Source organism: Astatotilapia calliptera, chromosome 11 (genome assembly GCF_964374335.1).
Source record: "Astatotilapia calliptera chromosome 11, fAstCal68.1, whole genome shotgun sequence".
Taxonomy (NCBI): Eukaryota; Metazoa; Chordata; class Actinopteri; order Cichliformes; family Cichlidae; genus Astatotilapia; species Astatotilapia calliptera.
Window position 1 is genome coordinate 31,216,041 of NC_137432.1, and position 20,351 is coordinate 31,236,391.

Below are 20,351 nucleotides of genomic sequence, written 5' to 3' on the forward strand. Positions count from 1 at the left end.
GTTATACCTGAGCGTGCGTATGTGGGTGCGTGTAGATGTCTGATTGTTACAAACTTAAATGTCTTGCCAAGTACCCATAATATGTTTACCTTTTGTTTTGTTGATGCACTGCACTTTAAACTCTTTTTCATCATGTTTACTCTTTGGTTCATCGGTGCGAACAGCAGCTCAACCTAAGTCACCGTGTTTCCTCAGTTTATCGTGTAGAAAGTTTCTTTTGGGTGATGTCAGCTATCAGCACTCTGTCATGTACAGATGCTGCTGCTATATTCATTGCTGCTCATCTCTGCCAAGCTTTACAGTTGCATCACAAATCCCTGGGCAACAATATGTGTTGCAATCATAGAGGTACGTGATTGTATTAGATTTGGATTTGGGCTAGAGACCCTGAAATACCAATGCTGAAATTAACATGAGGAATATGTTGCATCATGTGGAAGCAGCCGGCCAATATTACGCTCATTAACTGTACTGTATGCTTAGAGACATTTGAATGGAAAACCATTGAGTCAACTCACCGAAGGACTTTTGATCTCACAAAAGAAAGGTTCAGTGCTTTTCTCATTGCATTGCAACTTGCAGACTCAAAATTTACAGGCCATTTATTTCTGGAGTTTTCAGCATCAAAGTTTATGCTTCACCTTGGGAACATTGTTTGAAAAATGATATGGTCAGCTTACTATATGGTTTTTGTTTGTTTGGTTTTTTTTAGCTTTTAATTGCATCAGAGTTCAACTAAAAGTGAAGGAGTTCAGTCAGCTGTCACAGAGCTGATTGTAGTTGTTTGCGGACCTAAGAACCATCTCTGTGATATTCAAGCACTTACTGTAAAGAAAAGCTCAAGTAATGAAAACTTTGTTCAGTCCATCCATCCATTTTTTTATTTTTCTGTTTTGTTTTTATGCTGGAGCCTATCCCAGCTGCTACAGGGTAAAATTCAGGGTACACCACGGACAGGTCGGCAGGTTGTTGCAGGGCTAGTGCAACTAGATAGACAACCATTCATACTCAATTCACACCTGCAGCCAATTTACATTCAGTTAACCTAAACCTATTTTGCAAACTCAGAAGTTAAGTAACAGAGAGCAAACACTTGGGAAATAAATATTAAACTTAATTTAAATTTTAACTTTAATATGATTCACTTTACAAATGTGTGTTGTGGGCCATTATATTTGTCATTTTCGCCCTTGTGAATGGATATGAGGACACTGATGTCAGATCCACTGGCACAAGCCATGCTAGTGTCATTTTGCATGGTCATGCACCATCCAGTTTCTGTAACCTCACAAGTGTTTCTGTTCCCTCAAAAATGCCACAAAGCAAATATAAATGTCACCATCAGTGCACGAAGCAACCATTGCTGGGTGTATAATGGGCCCTGTAGTGCCATGGCTGCATGCTGAAGAAGTCTGTGTTCAATGGGAACAATGCACAGCTGTAAACCCCTGCGTGAGCTACCCTCAGTCTGCGCACAGCTGTTTCTTGTGTGATTAATGATTTCACCAATTTAATTTGAATTGTTCATAAAATGAAGGGGAGAAATCCAAAACATGCAGTTTACAGTGGTGTAAAACACTGAAAAAGAGTTAATCATCACTTAAATAAACATATGTAGAAGCATTTTTGCACAAATGATTAAGTGATTTTCAAAATAGTTGCTGATGGATTTTCTGTTGCTTAACACGCCACGCGATGCTGTGCACTTCTTGTTCACAACATTACAGAAGCCTCTTCGCAATAAATCAGATAAAACTGCTTATCTTATTTTTGGCTTGGCTTTTTGATCAATTTATTTTTGAATATTTTAATTTCTCATGTGAATCGTGTACATCTTGTCTGTGTACCATTATTCTTTTGCAATGGAAAAAGCACGTGTGCAGTGGAGGCGGACTGTAAATGAATTAGTAATGTTGGTGTGTAAAAAGATTGACGTAAACTGTTCAGCTTTAAATATCCATTGCGAGGGACTTCTTTTCACCTGTGATGATAATTTATTGTTGTAATGAATATCCATCTCTCACAATACTGACGTGTCTTTTTATTACTGACTAGCCGACTCATTTAAAGACGAAACAAGACAATCTTGCAGCAACCTGTTGTGTGAATGATGATATTTGCAGAACTTGCACTAAGCGTCGAGTAGACTGGCATGTTCAGAATTTGAATACAGAGAATTATACCTGTTTCTGTCTGTGCTCTTTTTCAATTATTTGTGCAGATAATCACAAGTACATCACATTATCTACCTCTGAAGCCAGTGTGCCATATTCAGATAACAGTATTTCTAGCCACAGCAATCCTGTACTGAAGCAAAACAGAAGTAATCATGTCAGCTATAGAGGTGTGCTAATGACATGTTCAGCTATCAGCCTTATGATAACCTAACCCCGACAGAGACACTTCAAGCCCTCCCACACATCTGACTGATGATTGCATGTAGCTGACATAAACACTGGATCCAGTGCTAGAGGGATAAGTCAGACATCTAGTGTTAAATTAAAAGGTAAGCCAGCCATATCCGTCTTGATCATCTGTGTGGCAATCTGACCGTAAAATCCTTTGATCCTTTTTATTTAAAAAAAAAATCCAACTGTGAAAATCATCACGAAAGGTTGTGATAACAGGATGTTTCAGGTGAGCGGTCGGATGAAGCAGAGCCAGTTCAGCTTCTGAAGAATTTGCTGACATGAAAGCTGTGAGGTGAGCCAGTTATCTTACTTTTATCATACCAGTCGTTAGGTTTGTTTGTTCTATTTGTATTCAAATTTCATTGAAATGTGCAGTTGTTTAGACATTACTGACCCCGTGCTGTGATTGGACAAGAAAAAAAGGTAAGTTCTCATAATCTTTTTTTAGTGATTTCTGTTAAAAATCTGTGTTATTTTTTTTTTAAACAAGGTATATGAAGTAGAGGACAGATGAAAAATGATGAATTATGTTAGTGTGCAATAATCAGGCTTCGGTGTAATTTTCTTTGTGTGGCAATAATTCATTTTAGTCTTTTTCATTGACAGTTTGGTGCTCAGTTTTTGTAGTTTTGTGTTTGTTCACCACCAGTGTGTTTCAAATCACAGAATCAACATGTGAGTAAAGTGCAGACTTTAATTCAAAGTGTTTAATACAAGTATTTCATTAACTTGGAATTACAGCTGTAATCCATTTTCAGAAGCTTAAAAGTAATTGGACAGTTAATAAAATTCTAGCTTCATGCTCAGGTGAGGCCTGTTGTGCTTCTAACAGCACATCTCTCACAGTGTCTTTACACATCCTTAGAATTAGAGGATGTGATGATGGCAACACCATGACAAGACAAAAAGGTTAATGTGATGTTGTTGTGTGTGTGTGACTAAACTAACAGGGAAAAAAAGGCAAAAGGTCAGTGTTAAAGTGCAAACATGAAGACAGGCATGGGAAAACCCTGAAAAGAAATTAGAGGGCTGACTGGGCTGCTCAAAGCTCATGTCACATGTGACCCTGATAAATGCCAACATGTCAGCGTGGAAATTTTAAACTTCACAAGTTGCCTCCAAAGAAGTCTATCTGCACATTTAGTTACACGTGCTTTAAGATTTGGAAAATGTGTACTTTTCTTAAGATCCTTACAAAATAGTTTAAAGTCGAACGTATGTTAAAACCCTACATGTTCTCATTTTAAACATTTAATACGGTGTTTTTGTTCTGTTAACAGGAGCTAAAATATTCTATTGTTCATCTTGCTAAACCTTCAGGCAAAGAAACAATAACCTAAACAATAAGTGGTGGTAGTGTCCTCACTAAGCTCTGTTCTTTTTCTCTGAATCCTGATCACTTTACAGCTATCCCTCACTGCCTGTTCAGAAGACACCACTGGCAAGTGTAATATATCTAAGCGCACGTAATAGTCAGATCATTCCTTAAAATAACTGACACATCAGGAACAAGCAAAGGGGCATGTCATACAAATCTCCCTCTACACCAAATCAGAGCTCAACATCAGACTCAACAGGTTTACCCCTGTTTCTGTAACAGTACATTGAGGAAAAGTGGAAGAACAGACTGATTAATGTTGGGCTCTAAGTCACCTGTGTCTCTAAAGACTGTAACAGGAACTTTCTGACCCTGATCAGCTAGTGGCTCATTGGCTTCTGTTATGTAAGGACCATGTCCTCAAGAAGATCCCTCTGAAGTTAAGATGGGCAGAGACTGGGACACCAAAAAAAAATTAGAAGTTGAGTCTGCACTGGTGTGACGTAAAAGACTACTTTCCCACCCACAAACTGCCTATCACCAACTAGCTCTTAGTCTTAACCCTAGGCTTCATGCGTTGTATTAGGTGCGTGTTAAACGTACTTGCCCTGGTTAAACTCCAGCCCTTGCGTCTCAGTTACACTTCCGTGTACGTAATACACAAAGGCGTAATCTTGTGATGAACAAAAAAAGACTAAAAACAATCCAGCAGCACCTGGGTGGACTGTGTCACTAATGCCTACAGGGTGGGTAATCCAAAAAAGCACCAGGTTAAATAGCTTTACAACAGCCTAACCATGTAGTGTCATCACTAAACCTTTGTCTGTCTCAACAATTCCACCAAGCATGGAAACGCTGATACTCAGCGAACAGGCCCGAGGACAACTAACAGTTATTCTTAAAAAAACAAACAAACGACCAACTGGTGTTGAGGGCCCTCCTGTAACGTAATGCTAAGAAACTAAGGAGAAGGCCTCATTTTGTTACATGTGACTCCACCTTCAACAAAAGAGTAAGAGCCTGCAAGTATAATAAGCATTAACTGTTTTATTTAGATAAGATGAACAGAAAAGTCAGTAAATCAGTGCTGCGATGGATGCATGGATGAGAAGAAAGTCAATGTCCATCAGTTCAGGAGCCTGCCTGCCACATGGAGGGGAGCAAAGAGGGAGGTCAGGTCAGTCTTTTATATCCTTGAGGCCACAATCAGCCCTTTGTGGCAACGAGCTGGGTTGTCTCAGCTCGACCCCACAAACCAAACCTGTATTAATGACGACCGATTATACACATTTCCAACACCATATTTCTATTCTTGGACTCCACTACAGTAGATTTTCTGATTCACAGTTCAAAATAATCCATATTTATCTTACACTAGACCTTTGATTCATCCACTCACCCTTCTCCCCCACATTTATGCATTCTTCTGATTGGCTGCCCCTCGTAAAGAAAAGATTTAAACTGCAAGTGGGTGGAGCCTTTGTTCACACACAGCCATCTGCCTGAGACGACCTTACAATCTTTCGATGATATCCCACTGACACAAGTAGAAAAAATTATCTGAAAGGGAGTGTTTAGAGTAGCTCAAGCCTGAGCTTTTGGTTCACAGGGAATACTTCTGCTTATGGTGAACTCAATCATCATTCACCTCATTTTCAGCTCAGGGGAAAGTATGGGGAGCGTTTCTGTGCATATAATTGAGACACTTTGGTTTCGTCACCATGCTTCGATTTCAAATTTAATTATATTTGCAGTTTATGTGGAAAATAAACAATTTTAAAACAGTCGAATCTAAACTCAGACACGTCACATACACAATCTCAAAATTACAACATAGTTCTAAACAAATACAGGAGCACATGTCAGACTATTTATTTAGCTTTAGCATTTCCACACTTGTTTTCACTGTTGCGCCACGCAGAACTTCTTCCTGCATAGTATACAGAACGTCATTAACAGTAACAAGTTCACTTTTACGAGTTGTTTAATAGAGCAGGTTTCAGATGCACGCAGTTAGTGTACGCAATTTGCTTTTGTGACAGACGCATTTTCAGCTTTTAGTGAAAAAAAAGAACAATTTTATACCTTTCACCACCCTTAACAAAAACATTGCCAACATAACAGTGCTCTTTATATGTAATACATGAGTTCAAAAGGTGCCGTGTCCTTCAGAAAGGGAAAACACAGATGTATATTTACAAAGCTAATATACACTAACTATGACATTCAAAGTCTCTCTTTGACCACAAACACTGGCAATGGAGTGCAGCAGTGGCAGCTAGCTTACAAACAGCTCACACCAATTTGGTTCAAAATGAGTCAAGGGCGAGTCAAACTCCTTTCAACACATTCTCTTTTTGTTCTTCACACTCCTTTGACCAGGACCACAGTTTGCCCGGGTTCAGGCTTCTGGGAAAGGCTGTCTGTGTTTTTGGTGTTGTCGGCTCGTGGGCGTCGCAGGTTCAGAAAGCTGAAGCGTGCTTCCAGGCTGAAGCTCTTCTTGGTGCTGGATGTCAAGCTGATGTTGTTGTTGCCATTGCTGGTTGGAGCATTGTCTAGATTTCCCTCTGAACCTTCAGCCCGGTCACCTGAGGCAAAGGAGGAGGTGGTCAGTGAACATGAAATGTTTTGTTCTTTAACATAATTTTTAAAAGAAGGCAATTTTTTTTTAAACCAACAAAGTGCTGATTAAATGTGTCCTTTTATAGAAAATATTGCTCTCTGTTGCAAAGCGTGTTAAAGTAAGTTTGTTCATTTTAAAACCTTTTCTCTAAGACAAATAACAGGAAAAATTTGACCGAAAGCTGGACAGACACATTAACAAATCTCCAAAACTTTTATTAAGGGTCACTAAAGTTATGTGAATCATTTCCTCTCTGCAGGACGATATGCAGATGAATATTTTTTCTGCAGGTGAGGCACTCGCCTCGCTGTCACTTTGACTAATAGTCATGTTGGCTTGAGCAGGTGTGAGCCACGCAGGGAGGAGGAGACTGTGTGTTACCAACAATAGATTCTTAAATATCATCCATCACACTTCCATTTAACTTTCACTGCCTTCTGTGTGCAAATACACACAAATGGAGTCATCCATGATGAAACAAACCTTTCGTTGCCGTCTGAGTTTTTCCTTATCTGAATGATGTTTGTTTTTTTTGTTTTTTTAAATATATCTACAGTGGAGTTAGGTTATCGACACTGGGTCAAATTAGCATTTTCTCCATTAACAGGCTCAGTTATCGCATATTACCATATCAATGACCACTTTTGAATTTTAAACGGGGAAATTGAAAGCTGGAGGGACCTTCTGATATCAGCAGGAGCTGATTTATGATGGTGCATCAGTGCATTATGGGTTTGCATCTTCAGTTTCTGCAAGCTTCATGGGGTTAAACCGGATTTTCTCTCTCATCACTCACCTCTCTCTATATCACATTCAGGTGATGAAGCGCCGCTGCACTCGCTGCGAGGCCCGAGCACCGGCGAGATTAGGCCGAAGTCAGACAGCGACACGGTGCTGGGAAGGTCAAGACTGCAGGGCCTGGACAGAGGAGCCGGGGAGGACGCGGAGGAGGAGGTGGATGGAGTGGGGGACGGGGAGGCAGAGGAGGAGGACATGTAGGAGGAAGACGAGGAGGAGCTGGCGAAGGGGCAGGGTGACAGCTCCTCTTGCGGGCTGCTGGGAGACGAACCCAGGCTGCAGGTGGAATGAGTCTCAGAGTCTTCAGACATGATGCCGCCTCCTCCGCACGGGTCTTCATCAAAACACACTGATGCCACTGTAGCAGGGGGAGGGGAATAGAAGAGTGGGAGGGAGGCAGAGGCACAAGAAGGCAATTAGCAAAAAAAAAAAAAAAAAAAAATGAGAAAAAGGAATGAAGAAGAGATGCTGGTGAAAGGACAGATGAAAGAAGGGCGAGATGAGAATAGGGAGGTTTTTATAAGATGGAAGGAAGAAAATGACAAGGGTAAAGGAGAAAGAGTTGTGGAACAGAGGGTGGGAAAATGGAAGGAGAATGATGATAAAGTCAGAAAAAGGTATGGAGGAATTATGACAAGGAAGGAAGAAGGGAAAGGTGGAGAAGTGTGTGTGTGTGTGTGTGTGTGTGTGTGTGTGTGTGTGTGTGTGTGTGTGTGTGTGTGAACAGATATAAATAGAAGTGAGAGGACTCATCTGTCACATCATATTCACACAAAGTGTTACATCTTCCTAACATAAATCAAATTACATGAATGCAAAATTAGTAAACTTTCATTTCAGCCACGCATCAGTGTCTCTCTGGACTGAACTGCTGTTACTATGGTAACACCATTAAAAGTACTGAAGAGTTAAAATTTATATTTCCTATGCCGCCTCCTAATATCTTGTTTTGTCCCATCATCGGTCTCAAACCCCCCCAAACTGCTTTTTGTCAAACAATTTATGTAATTTATTACTGCAGCAGAACAGGGTGTGAGTTTGGCATCAAAGCTGCGAGCTTATCACCTTCTCAAAATATGTAACACATGAAATCGATGAGTCTATACATCTCCCTAGAGCGTACGGATAAAACTAGGGTGGTGGCAGGGTTATAATACCAGGCTGCGGCACTGACATTATCACACAGAGAGACGGGTGAGATTTCACAGCTCGAATAAACCTCCACATTGAGAGGCTGTGTTTAGTATATGACTCAGTGAAGCATTAGCTGCCTGCCCGACCTAGCTCCAGGTTTTACTTAATTCAGATTATAGCTGCCTAAGATTGAACAACCTAGCAAATAATAACATGCAACAATTAATTTGCTGTTGATTGACAACCTGTGAGGCCTATTTTAAGGGTTGGAATAACTTTCCATCCTTGCTCACATATGAAATTTGCTATTGTGCATTGCTTAGAGCTAACAGTTGGTCTCTAATGGCCAGTCTCCTGGCAATAGGAGGTTTACTGACTGCATAGGTAACTACACACAACTGGTAACCTTCTAATTCAGTTGTATAGACAACCCTCTGATATATTTACCAGCCCCTAATATGGCAATCAGCATCATTCTTCCCTCTAGTAGCTCATCTAAAAATTAAAGGTTTAACTGAAGACCTACAAATCACTAAATTTATTGACCTTCTGTGGTCTCACTGCATCACTGCTGGTCTCCTCTGTGTGGATGGATCTTTAGAGTAAGAGTTAGATTTTGCTAAATAGACAGTTATTGCATCCCACAGATACCCTCTGACAGAGCATGCTTATTAACACATAAGAGGTGTGATTTCCTTGTCTGCCATGTTTTCAAAGTTTCTCAGTTGTCTTTAACACTAAGTGCTGCTAAATGGCAACAAGACTGCAACGAAATCTCATTACAGCAATCGCTGACATTTAGAGAGGCACCAAAGTGAGCAGCTGATGCCGCACGGATTGACAGAGCAAAAACATGGAAACGTTTAACCTTTACTAATTAGCCTTTGAATCATCTGAAGTGTCCAGAGAATCATTTGAGTCGTGCTGAAGTGTGCAGAGACATGCAGTTCAACATTTGCAGTGAGTCCACATAACCAGCATCTTTGACAGACTCATGAGATGAAGTGAAGGACAAGAAGACCGTTTTTGTACTCACTGGACACTCCGTCAGAGTCCATCTTAAAGTTGGAGATGTCGTCCCCAGAAATGCTGCTCCCCTCTGCGCCAACGCCGCGTCCCCGGGGGCCCATGGCAGAGGTACGCCGTCGCTCATGGATCTCATCGGAAATCATCTCCAGGTTCTTGAGAGCTGTCTTGTATTCGCCTTTTGCCTGAAACAGCTTGACCTGCCTCTCATCCACAGTCTTCTTCAGGTTCTGGGGGAAAAATAAACAGGCGATTTTGGGTCAGTTTGGAGTGTTTCTCTGTGCTAAGGAAGGTCTGACAATTCAGATCTTTGATGCTCAGAGGTGGAAGCTTTGTATTCTGCTGTCGACTAGAATTAGAGCTGACTACAGCTGCTGTCCCCTCCAAAGGAGAGAAACACAAACATTTTAGAACCACCTCATGAAAGTTTAATATATTTAAATGCAAAAATGTAGTTTCCTCCATGTCCTGCAGAAGACACTGCATCAGTAATGTTGATTTTTGTCTCATGCTAATTAGATGGCATAAAACAAAGCATGATGCACTTTCTCTCTAACAATGCTAACAGCTGTGGTTTCTAATCAAGTTTGGGAATAAACAGCTTTAATCTGATTAAACCCTCAAGCACGGGTTGATCTACATTCAATTAAAAAGAAGAAAAAGTCACTGCAGTTTCTGGTCAAGCTGTTTAACCCTGTATTAGGATCTGACAGTGTCTAAAGAAACAATAAAACAGAACAGAGGTGGTAAGTGGTTTGTAAAAGCACAACAGTGGGTCACATACCTCTAGCTGCAGATAGTACTTCGCCTTCATCTCAAAGTAGGGCCTGTGAAGGAGGAGGAGGAGCAGAGGTCAGGACAGACAGAACGTGGGGGGAAAAACAGACTAACCTAGAAAAGACCGGTACCCACATCATCACCATGGCAACCCAGCAAAGGAAAGGGAGATAAAGGGGGCTGTGATGTTGGATGAGCGAACGATGCAAAATGGATTAACACCCTGCTGAGGCAACACACGGCAAGGCTGCAGCTGATAATTCAGTTAGAAGATTCCAGCTTTAATAATCGGAGCTGGGACTTCACTGATCGAGCAACAACGACTAGATCGTGTGACAAGAAAGACATTGTTTTAAACTCTACCAAAAAAGATTGCAGCAGCTCTTTTTGGTGCCGTTTAGGGTAAACATCAACAACAGAGCAAATATCAACCTTTATTTTTTATGCGTATGCTCATTTTGATAGGTACTCAGATTCTTGAAATAGTAAGTAAAATGATTACATAAAATATTGTCAGCATGTATTAGAGAAAAATAACTTATACTGAGTGAAAGTGCAAATGGTGGAGAACTAAATGCACAAGCCTGCCTTTGTGTTAGTAATGAGTTAAGTGGAGTATCTGTATTTGAGTTCCTCTGTAATTCTGCACCGTTCCTGCTGCGAGTTACAGTATGCACATCGTGATAAACGGGGAAACGTTGTAGACTATTGTCTTTAATTCTGGGAATTAGCCACTGATAAAGCCCCATGCTATCTTTTGATAAACTGTGGAATGTAAAGCACCAAACACAGATCATGGATTTCATAGCCAGTATGCCCAAGAGAAACAATTACAGCAAGCAAAGTTTCAGTGTTCACGTGGGAACCAGATAATTGTTTTGGGAAACTCGACTGAATGTAAATCTGATGGTTCTGTCTTGTAAGCAAACTCTGGATCTAAAATTCAACAAGTACTTGTGTCTGTCAAGCAAAATGGATGAGAGATGGTGAGAGTTTACTCTCTTTTCTTCCTTCTTTGGTGATTTTTGAGTAGTTGTTGCTGCCTATTCAGTCATAAATAGGGAGGGTGAATGGGACAAAAGGTTTATAACAGTTACAAAAAACCCCAATAAAACAGTTGTGAAACTTTTGGAATTACCAGAAATTCATCTAAACCTAAATTACAGACAAACAGAGACTAGAAAAAGTTAAGTGAAACTATGTGCTAGTGATTTCTCTAACAAATACTTCAAATCAATGTTTGAATTGCAGTGATGAGAAAGGAAGTGTGGCTTACAAAAGGTACACTTCCCTACAAAAAGTACAAAAACTGCTCTTGGTAGTAGATGGTCCTTCCTGTTCTAGATCTTTGTGCAGAAGAAGATGCCTCAAATGCAAATTCACATATTGCAGAATTGAATGAAATACAGTGAGAGAGAGAGTGGGAGTTGGAGGCTGACACAGACAAAAACAGCCTCTCTGAATGATAAGATATGAGACTTAAGGGGGAGCTTATGCAACTTTGCAATTCTTCAACTAAAGTTTTATTTGAGGTTGAAGCCTCGAAGCTCAAATGTACTTTTTCCTACACAGCAAACTAAACTCCAAAGGTGTTTGCAGCATGTTAGTATAAGCAGCAGCTCTCATCTGTGTGGTTTTAATGGCAGAGAATTTAAGTTTGTAAGGCTCATATGTATCATTGGATGAAATTAAGTAATTTTTTGAAGGTAAATAAAAACTTGTGTTTAAAAGGTTTTTTTCATTTGCAAAAACCTGAAAAGGCCTTTTTTACAATTTTCTTGGATACCCTTAAGTTATGAGGTATATGTGTTATGAGGCAGTTCTAGTATATTAAGGGCAAATTACTTCTATCGATTGCATTTTTCAGTAATAGATATTTTGAATGTAACATTCACATTAAAATGTGTGGAGCTTAACTCTGTTGGATCATTTGTAATTTTTTTCCCCTTCATATTTTGAACTGAAGCTAAACAGCCATCTGCCAAACTGCAGCACTGGTTTAAAAAATAAATAAATAAATCTTTCCCCTTGAGAAATTATTTCGTTTTAGGGTAAAATAAGGGGGATTTCTGGCCATTCTGAGCAACATTTCAATCATTCCATATTGCCAGCTGCAACCTTTATCATGTGATACCATAGAACCCATGACTGTGCTACATTTAGCCAGACTTCCCCTTTAACACCTGACTTTTGTATTAATATTAAAAGAAACACGTTCAGTGCGGCTGGAAATGAAAGTTTCTCTACGTCACAGAGTTTCTGCATGGAAAGAAGTGTAACCTGCCAGTGATGCTTTTACAGAAAACTGAAGCAAAACAAAGCAGGTTTGAACAGCTGCGTTTGGAGGAGCAGATCTGTTGTTATTACATAATTTCCATTGTTTAATTTGAGGTTCTATATGCAAGATATTTCAACTCATCAAACACTAAAATAGCAGCTACAGTCTCGTGTTGTGGTTCTGTTTTCCACATGGCATACATGACAACTGACTGCAGAAAATCTGCCCAATATCTTGAAAGTTTTAGTTCTCTAGTGTGACCATAAGTGAGACTCTATGGTCATGACTAAAAAAAACAAAAACAGGATGCTGAACATTTGGCTCACACAGTCTGCTTTAGAATTTGTTTGTTATATGGTTTTCATATGTACTCATTTTCAGTCATATCAACTATAATAACAGGAAATTAACCAGGCATATCATTATTTTCTGCCATATTTTTCAAGTAGCCTATATTTGACAACAGCATATTAAAACTGGAAGTATGGCCACCCCTACGAAAAAATTCTGGACGCGTCCCTGCATCTAATTTTTGCTCACGAATCTGTTAGGTTCATGCACAATGGGCAAAACGATAAAATGCGATAATTTTTCTTTCAATTGAAGTTAATTTGTTTGATTTGTAAATGTGTTAAAAAGTTTTGAGATCACTTATTTGACAAATAACAATTTCAGAAGCAAAAAAAAAAAAAAAAAAAAAAAAATGAATGTAGCAATATATTATTGCCTTTTTCACCCCAAACAGTGGCTCTAAAACTCCCCAAACAGAAGTAGATAAGTTAAGGTGCCATTAAATTCTGCTCAGCTCTTACTTTGACTTGTTGATGGTGCGTTTGAGTTTTTTCTCCAGCTGCTTCATGCGTCCAGTCGCTGCTGTGTATTTTGCTGCTGTCTCTTTATGGACCAGCTCACTTTTCGTCTTTGTGTGCTCTGCCTCCATAACCTGCAACAGCCAATCAGAATTCAGTGTCATCCAATATTTCGGTTCAGTACCTTAGAAATGGTCCACGAACCCTGTTTTTTTTCTTCCACATTTTATGAAATATTTGCATAAATGAAAAATACAAAAAAAGATTTTGCAGGTCGCAGCGCTCCATAATCAGTGGGCATCATAACTGGTGTAGATGGACCATTAACAATAAGTTAATTTAGTTTAAGTGTTATTTTTCCTGTTGACAGAAAACTAGCAAATAAACCCAAAATAATATTCAGTTTTTGAAGAAGAGATTCCCACTTTTCCCCCTCCTCACCCGCTGGGTGGCATGGTTCAGCATCTCCTGCCAGGCGGAGTCAAACTGCCGGCTGTCCTCCTCCAGGAGCCTCTGCTCGGCCAGGGAGATGGTTTCCTTTGCTGCCTGCAGAACCTCAGTGGCTCTCTGAAAGTCCTGGGTGGCCTTCTGGGCCTCCAGCTGGGCCTGGGAGATGGAGAGATTGGATACAGTTTTTAAATTCTTGTTTTTTGGTTTCAACTGACTTTAGCAGATTTTAAGGTTTTATTGACACAGTTTTCATGTTCTCTGAGCAACTCTTACAATTACCCATGTCCTATAAATGTTTTCTTGGTGCCATAATAAACTTGTGCTTGTTGCTTCCTGAGGAAAACAATCAACATACATTGCCTCTATGGCTACAGAGCTTTACAACTGCCCTGTTGCCAGTAAGAGCTAGAAGCACCCAGGCCAGTCAAGTCAGGGGTCAAACAAGTTGATCACCTGGTGGCAATATTAACTTAATTTACAAAACACACTACATTTCTATGTGTGTTTGTTAGCAGCTTTAATTTAATAATAAACATAATATTGATTTAGAAAAATTATTGAGTTACGAAACTTCAGCTGTAACACAAGCACTCGTCTGTTTCAAAAAAAAGTTACCAATTTGTTTTCTTCTCTTCAGCAACAGCTGTAACTACCAGGCCCTTTAGATTTTTAAGATGTGTTTTTGTTGAGTTAAAATCAGGAGAACCTAATTTTAAAATAAAATAAACCTTTAGTTCTTCTGAATTTCTAAAGTATTGTAATTTCATATAAACACCAATCTATTTACACTGTTTAAAAAAAAAAAAAAAAAAAAAAGAAATCTCAGACTTGTAAACACCAATTTTTTTTTAAAGAGAAAATGTGTTTGTTATCTTTTAGTTAGTTTTGCAGGGTTTGTATAAAAGTACCTTAAGGCAACTGCTGATGTAATTTGACGCTATAGAAGTAAAATTCAATTGAATGTGAGAAGTGGCAAGATGACCACTAAGCACTAAGCCCCTCCCCAGTCCCAAAAAAACCAACTTAAATACAGTCAAATGTGTCCAAGAAAGAAAAACAATGTAGAAAAAGAAGAACCCCAAAGAATACCTTCAGCCTACACCTAGCAGCAATTATTAAAAACAAGCTTTGAGGCATATCTGATGTTTTGTGCATTGCTTCATATTTTATGTGTAAAAAAATAAATAAAAAAATAATAGTAACTAACTCCAACAACAACACAGCTCTCTGTTGCGTCGGAAACACCATTTGCGTAATCCAGGCAAAGTTGTACAGCTGAGACTACAAACTGCTGTTACAAACAAGATAAGACTGTTACCATGTTCACAGTGTGCATGAGTGTGAATCCACAATCGGTGCAACATGTGCTTCTTGTGGATAAACGCTGCAGTGGTTTGACAAGGTCTGTGTGTCACATTAAATCAGTTCATGTGACTGGTGAAGGCACACAGGAGCCGAGCTGGACACTAGACAGCACATCAGTTATCACTGTCAGCAGTAAATGTTTAGTTTTATGTTAGAAACTCAGAGCAGTGAACATCTTTACCAGTGTCCTTCAATCTGTTTCGCATCCTGCTGAGAGAATTTTTGGAAATTCTTCTGAAAATTATTCCCGATAATATAAATTTATTATCATATTTTATTATTTAAAAGGATTTCTCATCTAAAATGCAGTGAAGTGAGCACATACAAATCAGTTAGCTGACCAAACAACCAACAGATATTCAGTTTACTGTTATAGAAGACTGAGCAAAAGATAGTATCGATACATTTTAAAAATTGGAAGAAAAACGGTAAAATCAGCCGGATCATAAAAATAATACTGAGTTCATGTATTCAGAAATATCAGTCTCTACCTGTGAATAAAACTGATGTATGAACAGTCTACATAATTTTCTGTGTCAATGGACAGAAGTTTGAGACATTTTGACTCTAATCTGGTGAGGCTGAAAGCCCGTCTGTGTCCTCTGCTTTCTGCCGGTCTTATCAGCTGCTGTCAGCTCTGCCTGAACACATCAGCAGCAGCAGCATTTAACTCAGTGCTATGCAGGCCAATAAAAGCTATACAGAGAGACAATAAAGGCTCAGAGCTGCTGCAGCCTTGACACTGCAACACTCCATTTCTCTCCAGCTAGTTTATCTACACAACAGCTACATGAGGGATGCCACTGTTTGAGCAAGAGATACAGAAACATGACACACACAAGATGAATCCTTTTTAAGGGAACGCCTGAAAAGTCCACATTTCATGGATGAAATGTTGAAAGCAGACTTTCAGACACTTTTGAAGGACATACTCTTTTATCCTTGAGCCATTTGGGTACATAAAAACACTAACATAAAATACAAAATGCAGACCCCTTGGCTACAAATCTGACTATGGACGATTTTTTAATGGTAACTTTACAATGGCCTCGTTACCTTTAAAGGATTTGTCTACTGCTCCGTTGTTATTAGGGAAAGTCAAGGAGACGCCTCAAAATGATCTGTAGGGTACCAAATCCACCTTAAACTAAATAATTTCAAATCAGTGTGAAATTTCACTGTCACTCAATGCTGCACTGATATTTAAGATATATTAATAAAATAGAAAAAATAAAAAAAATACTGTGTCTGCTACTTTAGAACGCTCCAAATAAATGTCCCACCCGTCTGTCCTGAAACAAAGTCTTCGAAAATGACTAGAACACCCAGATTAGTGTTACTTTGTTAGGCTCAGAGTGTTTGACTGAACGAAGTATTAATAACGTCGTATTTAAAACTCTTTGGTTGCATTAAAACCACACCAGAAAAAGGAAGTGACAAAACCAAAGAGTACAAGTTTGCCAAAGAAGATGCACACCCATCGAGTTAGAGTGTATGTATGTCTGTTGTTATGGATGATTTAATGGAGTCTGTGACAGTAGAATTGGATATAGAAAAGAGAAGTAATATAATTGTAACGTGTATATATAGGAAACCGGGATCACAGATTGAGTTATTTACAGAAGCAGTAGAAAATTTATTGAGTAAGGTTAAGGGAAATAAGACTGTATGTTTGTGTGGTGATTATAATATTGATCTTTGTAAAGTGACAAATGATAAGGCTTCGTCAGATTTTTTTGAATTATTATATGGTAAAGGATTTTATCCTTTAATTATAAAGCCGAGTAGAATAACGGATAAATCAGAAACACTAATTGATCATATTTTTATTAATAGTTTGGAGAATAATATTGAAAGTGGCCTCATCATAAATGATATAAGCGATCATCTACCAGTCTTTTTTATTTTCGATTTAAATATGAAAAGAAAGAAAGAAGCTAGTTTTGTGAGTTATAGAAGGTTAAGAAATGATGAAGCAATTAATAGGTTTAGACAAGATCTCATGGAAACGGACTGGAAGGAGGTTTATGTTAATGAGGTCAACATTGCATACGGAGTATTTCTAAATATATATTTGGCCTTGTATGATAAACATTGTCCATTGATATCATTTAAGCATAAGAAAAAGAATATAAATATGAAACCTTGGATAACTAAGGGTCTTGCAAATGCGTGTAAAAAGAAAAATAATTTATATAGGGAGTATATAATATATAGAACTAAAAATGCGGAAATGAAATATAAACTATATAAAAATAAGTTGGTATTAATATTGAGGAAAGCTAAGAAAGATTACTATAATAAAGTTTTTCAGGAAAACAAAAATAATATTAAGGGCATTTGGAATATTTTTAAAGAGGTATTGGGTAATAAGAACACACCCATAGTTCGGCCTAATTATTTTATTAATAATAATCAAGTTGTTAAAGATAAGACCGAAGTAGCAAACGAATTCAATTCTTTTTTTGTAAATGTTGGACCTACTTTAGCAAATCTAATCAGGAAAAATGATGATCCAGGAGATGAGGAAGCCTGGATAGGTGATAATAGAATGGTTAATTCCATATTCTTAGCCGATACTACCATAAAAGAAATAGTAGCAATCGTAAAAAATTGTAAAAATAAAAAATCTACTGATTGTGAAGGTATAGACATGGTCATAATTAAAAAGACAATAGATTGTATAAGTACTCCTCTTTGTTATATTTTTAATCTTTCGCTACAGTCAGGAGTATTCCCTGACAGAATGAAAGTGGCAAAAGTAATACCATTATATAAATCAGGAGATAAGCATAGTCTTAACAATTATAGGCCAGTGTCTCTTTTATCACAGTTTTCAAAATTGCTAGAAAAACTCTTTGCACAAAGACTTGATAGTTTTATTGAAAAATATCAACTAATACATGAAAACCAATTTGGATTTCGTAAAAATAGGTCAACGGCATTAGCGTTGTTGACTTTTATTGAAGATATTTCATCTGCAACACATAATAATAAATACACAGTGGGAGTATTTGTTGATTTAAAAAAAGCTTTTGATACGATACAACATTCTATTTTGATTTCTAAATTGTATAACCATGGAGTGAGAGGAGTAGCATTGAATTGGTTAATGAGTTATTTAGAGAATAGGTTGCAATATGTTTATTATTTTGGCAATACTTCTGAAAGACTGAAGATTGTATGTGGTGTTCCTCAAGGTTCTATTTTGGGACCTAAACTCTTTAATTTATATATTAATGATATTTGTGACGTATCTAAAAGGTTAAATTCGATTTTATTTGCAGATGACACAAATTTTTATTGCTCTGGAGAGAATTTGAAAGACTTGGTTGAAATTATGACTTCTGAGATGTTAAGAATAAAAAAATGGTTTGATGTAAATAAATTATCTTTGAATCTGACAAAAACGAAATATATGATATTTGGCAATCGTGTAAAGGAGGATAAAGTCATTATGTTTATAGAGGAAGAATTGATTGAAAGAGTTACTGAATTTCGTTTTTTGGGTGTAATAGTGGATGAGAATTTGACATGGAAATCTCATATTGAACATATTAGAAAGAAAATGGTCAAAAGTATTTATATTTTGGGTAGTATAAGAGATTTATTAAATTATAAAACAATGCGTATTTTATATTTTTCTTTGTTTTTTTCATATATCAACTATTGTGTTGAAGTTTGGGGGAATACATATGAGAATACCATAAAACCTTTAAACCTATTACAGAAGAAAGTTATACGAATAATTCATAATGTTAAATATAGAGAACATACAAACAAATTATTTATAGAATCAAAATTATTAAAATTAGGAGATTTAGTGAAATTACGGACATTATTAATTATGTTTAAGGCTAAAAATAATATTTTGCCTTTTAAGTTACAAAGAGTATTTTTGATGTGTTCAAGGGGAGAAGAGAATAGAAGGAAATTTTATTTTAAACATCAGTTAGCCAGGACTACACAAAGATTAATGAGCACAACGGTTAGGGGTATAAGACTGTGGAATTCACTTCATTATAATTTAAAGAATTGTATAAATCTACAATGTTTTAAAAAGTGTTATATGTTTAAAACGATAACTCAGTATGAAGAATGCGAATGAATGTGATGTTGGTTTGGGATTGGACCGGAGAGAAATGTCAATATTAGTTTGTTCCTGATTTTTGGTGCCCATCGGTGATATAAGTTCGATGGTAGATAGGGGGCAGGGTTTAATAAGAATATTTTCTTCTTCCTGCTCCTTTTCACACATGGTTGTTGTGTTTTGTTGACAGAAGATGTGGTTGTTTTGTTTGATTTGTAGTACCAAGTGTGAAATAAATAAAAATGAAATGAAATGAAATGAAATGCACTCAGCTAATCTTCTCATATGAAAGTTCAAGCTGACAGCACTCTAATCCAGAATAAGAAGTTTCTGAATAACTGTAAGAGTGCATGGTGTGCATATGAAGTACAGTATGTAATGTGAATGTTATGAGTCACCACTGATGTGCTGCAGTACTCCCTTCATCGCCCTGAGACAGAAATAAGAAGCACTGCTTACCTTGTCATTTTTTCTTAAGTTTTGAAAGAAATGCTCAGATTAATAAGAAGAGCTCAGCATTAAGACGCAAATGTAAAACGCTGCAGAACGACAGATCCCTCAGAAAGAAAACATTCAGCTGAAAACGCTTTGCTGAATATAAGATCAGCTGTTGTTTCCACTGACCCAGTTTATATCAACTTAGTTGCTGTACAAACTTTGTTGCAAGTCTATATTTCACCCATAGGCTGTATATAAAAGACAGCTGCTGTGAAGTCACACTTTATCTTCACTTTAACAGGAACCACAATGTACAACATAAACAAAATGCTGTACTCGTAATGACTGGAAACTCGCAGCTGAGCCGTTCTTCCAACACAAGACAACTGTATCCAGAGGACACGCCCACTGCAAGCAAAAAGACACTGCAGATCAGAAAGATACGACGATCTTTTAAGTGAAAGTCTTTGGTTGCACTCAAAGAGACTGCACGTAAAATAAGCTAAATGAGCCAAGTGTTGAAGTTAAAAAGCTGTGGACAGAAATTTGTGTTTCTGTGAAACACAGTAAATATAGGTCAGTCTGAAAGTCAGTAAAGCCAGTCGCGTATACCCAAGACAATCTTTTCTTAAGACAACAATGCCTTACCGTGCTGACTGTCTTTAAACACCTGATTGTTTGCCTAGGATTATTCCACAGCCACACTTATATTTAATAATATATATGAACATTTGTTTATTGTTTCCTTTAAATTGTCTTAATGATGAAGTTCACTGAAAAATTCCAGGAATGTGTTAGCTTTCAGAGTTTAACTCACAAACACAGCATCTGTCT

The 20,351-nt window shown here is 37.8% G+C and overlaps 1 protein-coding gene across 1 annotated transcript in view; it reads right to left on the bottom strand.

Moving 5' to 3' along the window:
- Positions 1 to 4,756: 4,756 nt before the first annotated feature.
- Positions 4,757 to 20,351, bottom strand: part of sh3bp5b (SH3-domain binding protein 5b (BTK-associated)) — a 34,215-nt gene continuing 18,620 nt past the window's right edge. The window contains exons 4-9 of the mRNA XM_026184497.2: positions 13,616 to 13,780; positions 13,178 to 13,308; positions 10,095 to 10,137; positions 9,321 to 9,540; positions 7,149 to 7,508; positions 4,757 to 6,317 (exon numbers count right to left, since the gene is read on the bottom strand). Coding sequence (XP_026040282.1) covers positions 6,094 to 6,317; positions 7,149 to 7,508; positions 9,321 to 9,540; positions 10,095 to 10,137; positions 13,178 to 13,308; positions 13,616 to 13,780 — 1,143 coding nt within the window. The 3' untranslated portion in view covers positions 4,757 to 6,093. The remainder of the gene's footprint in view (positions 6,318 to 7,148; positions 7,509 to 9,320; positions 9,541 to 10,094; positions 10,138 to 13,177; positions 13,309 to 13,615; positions 13,781 to 20,351) is intronic.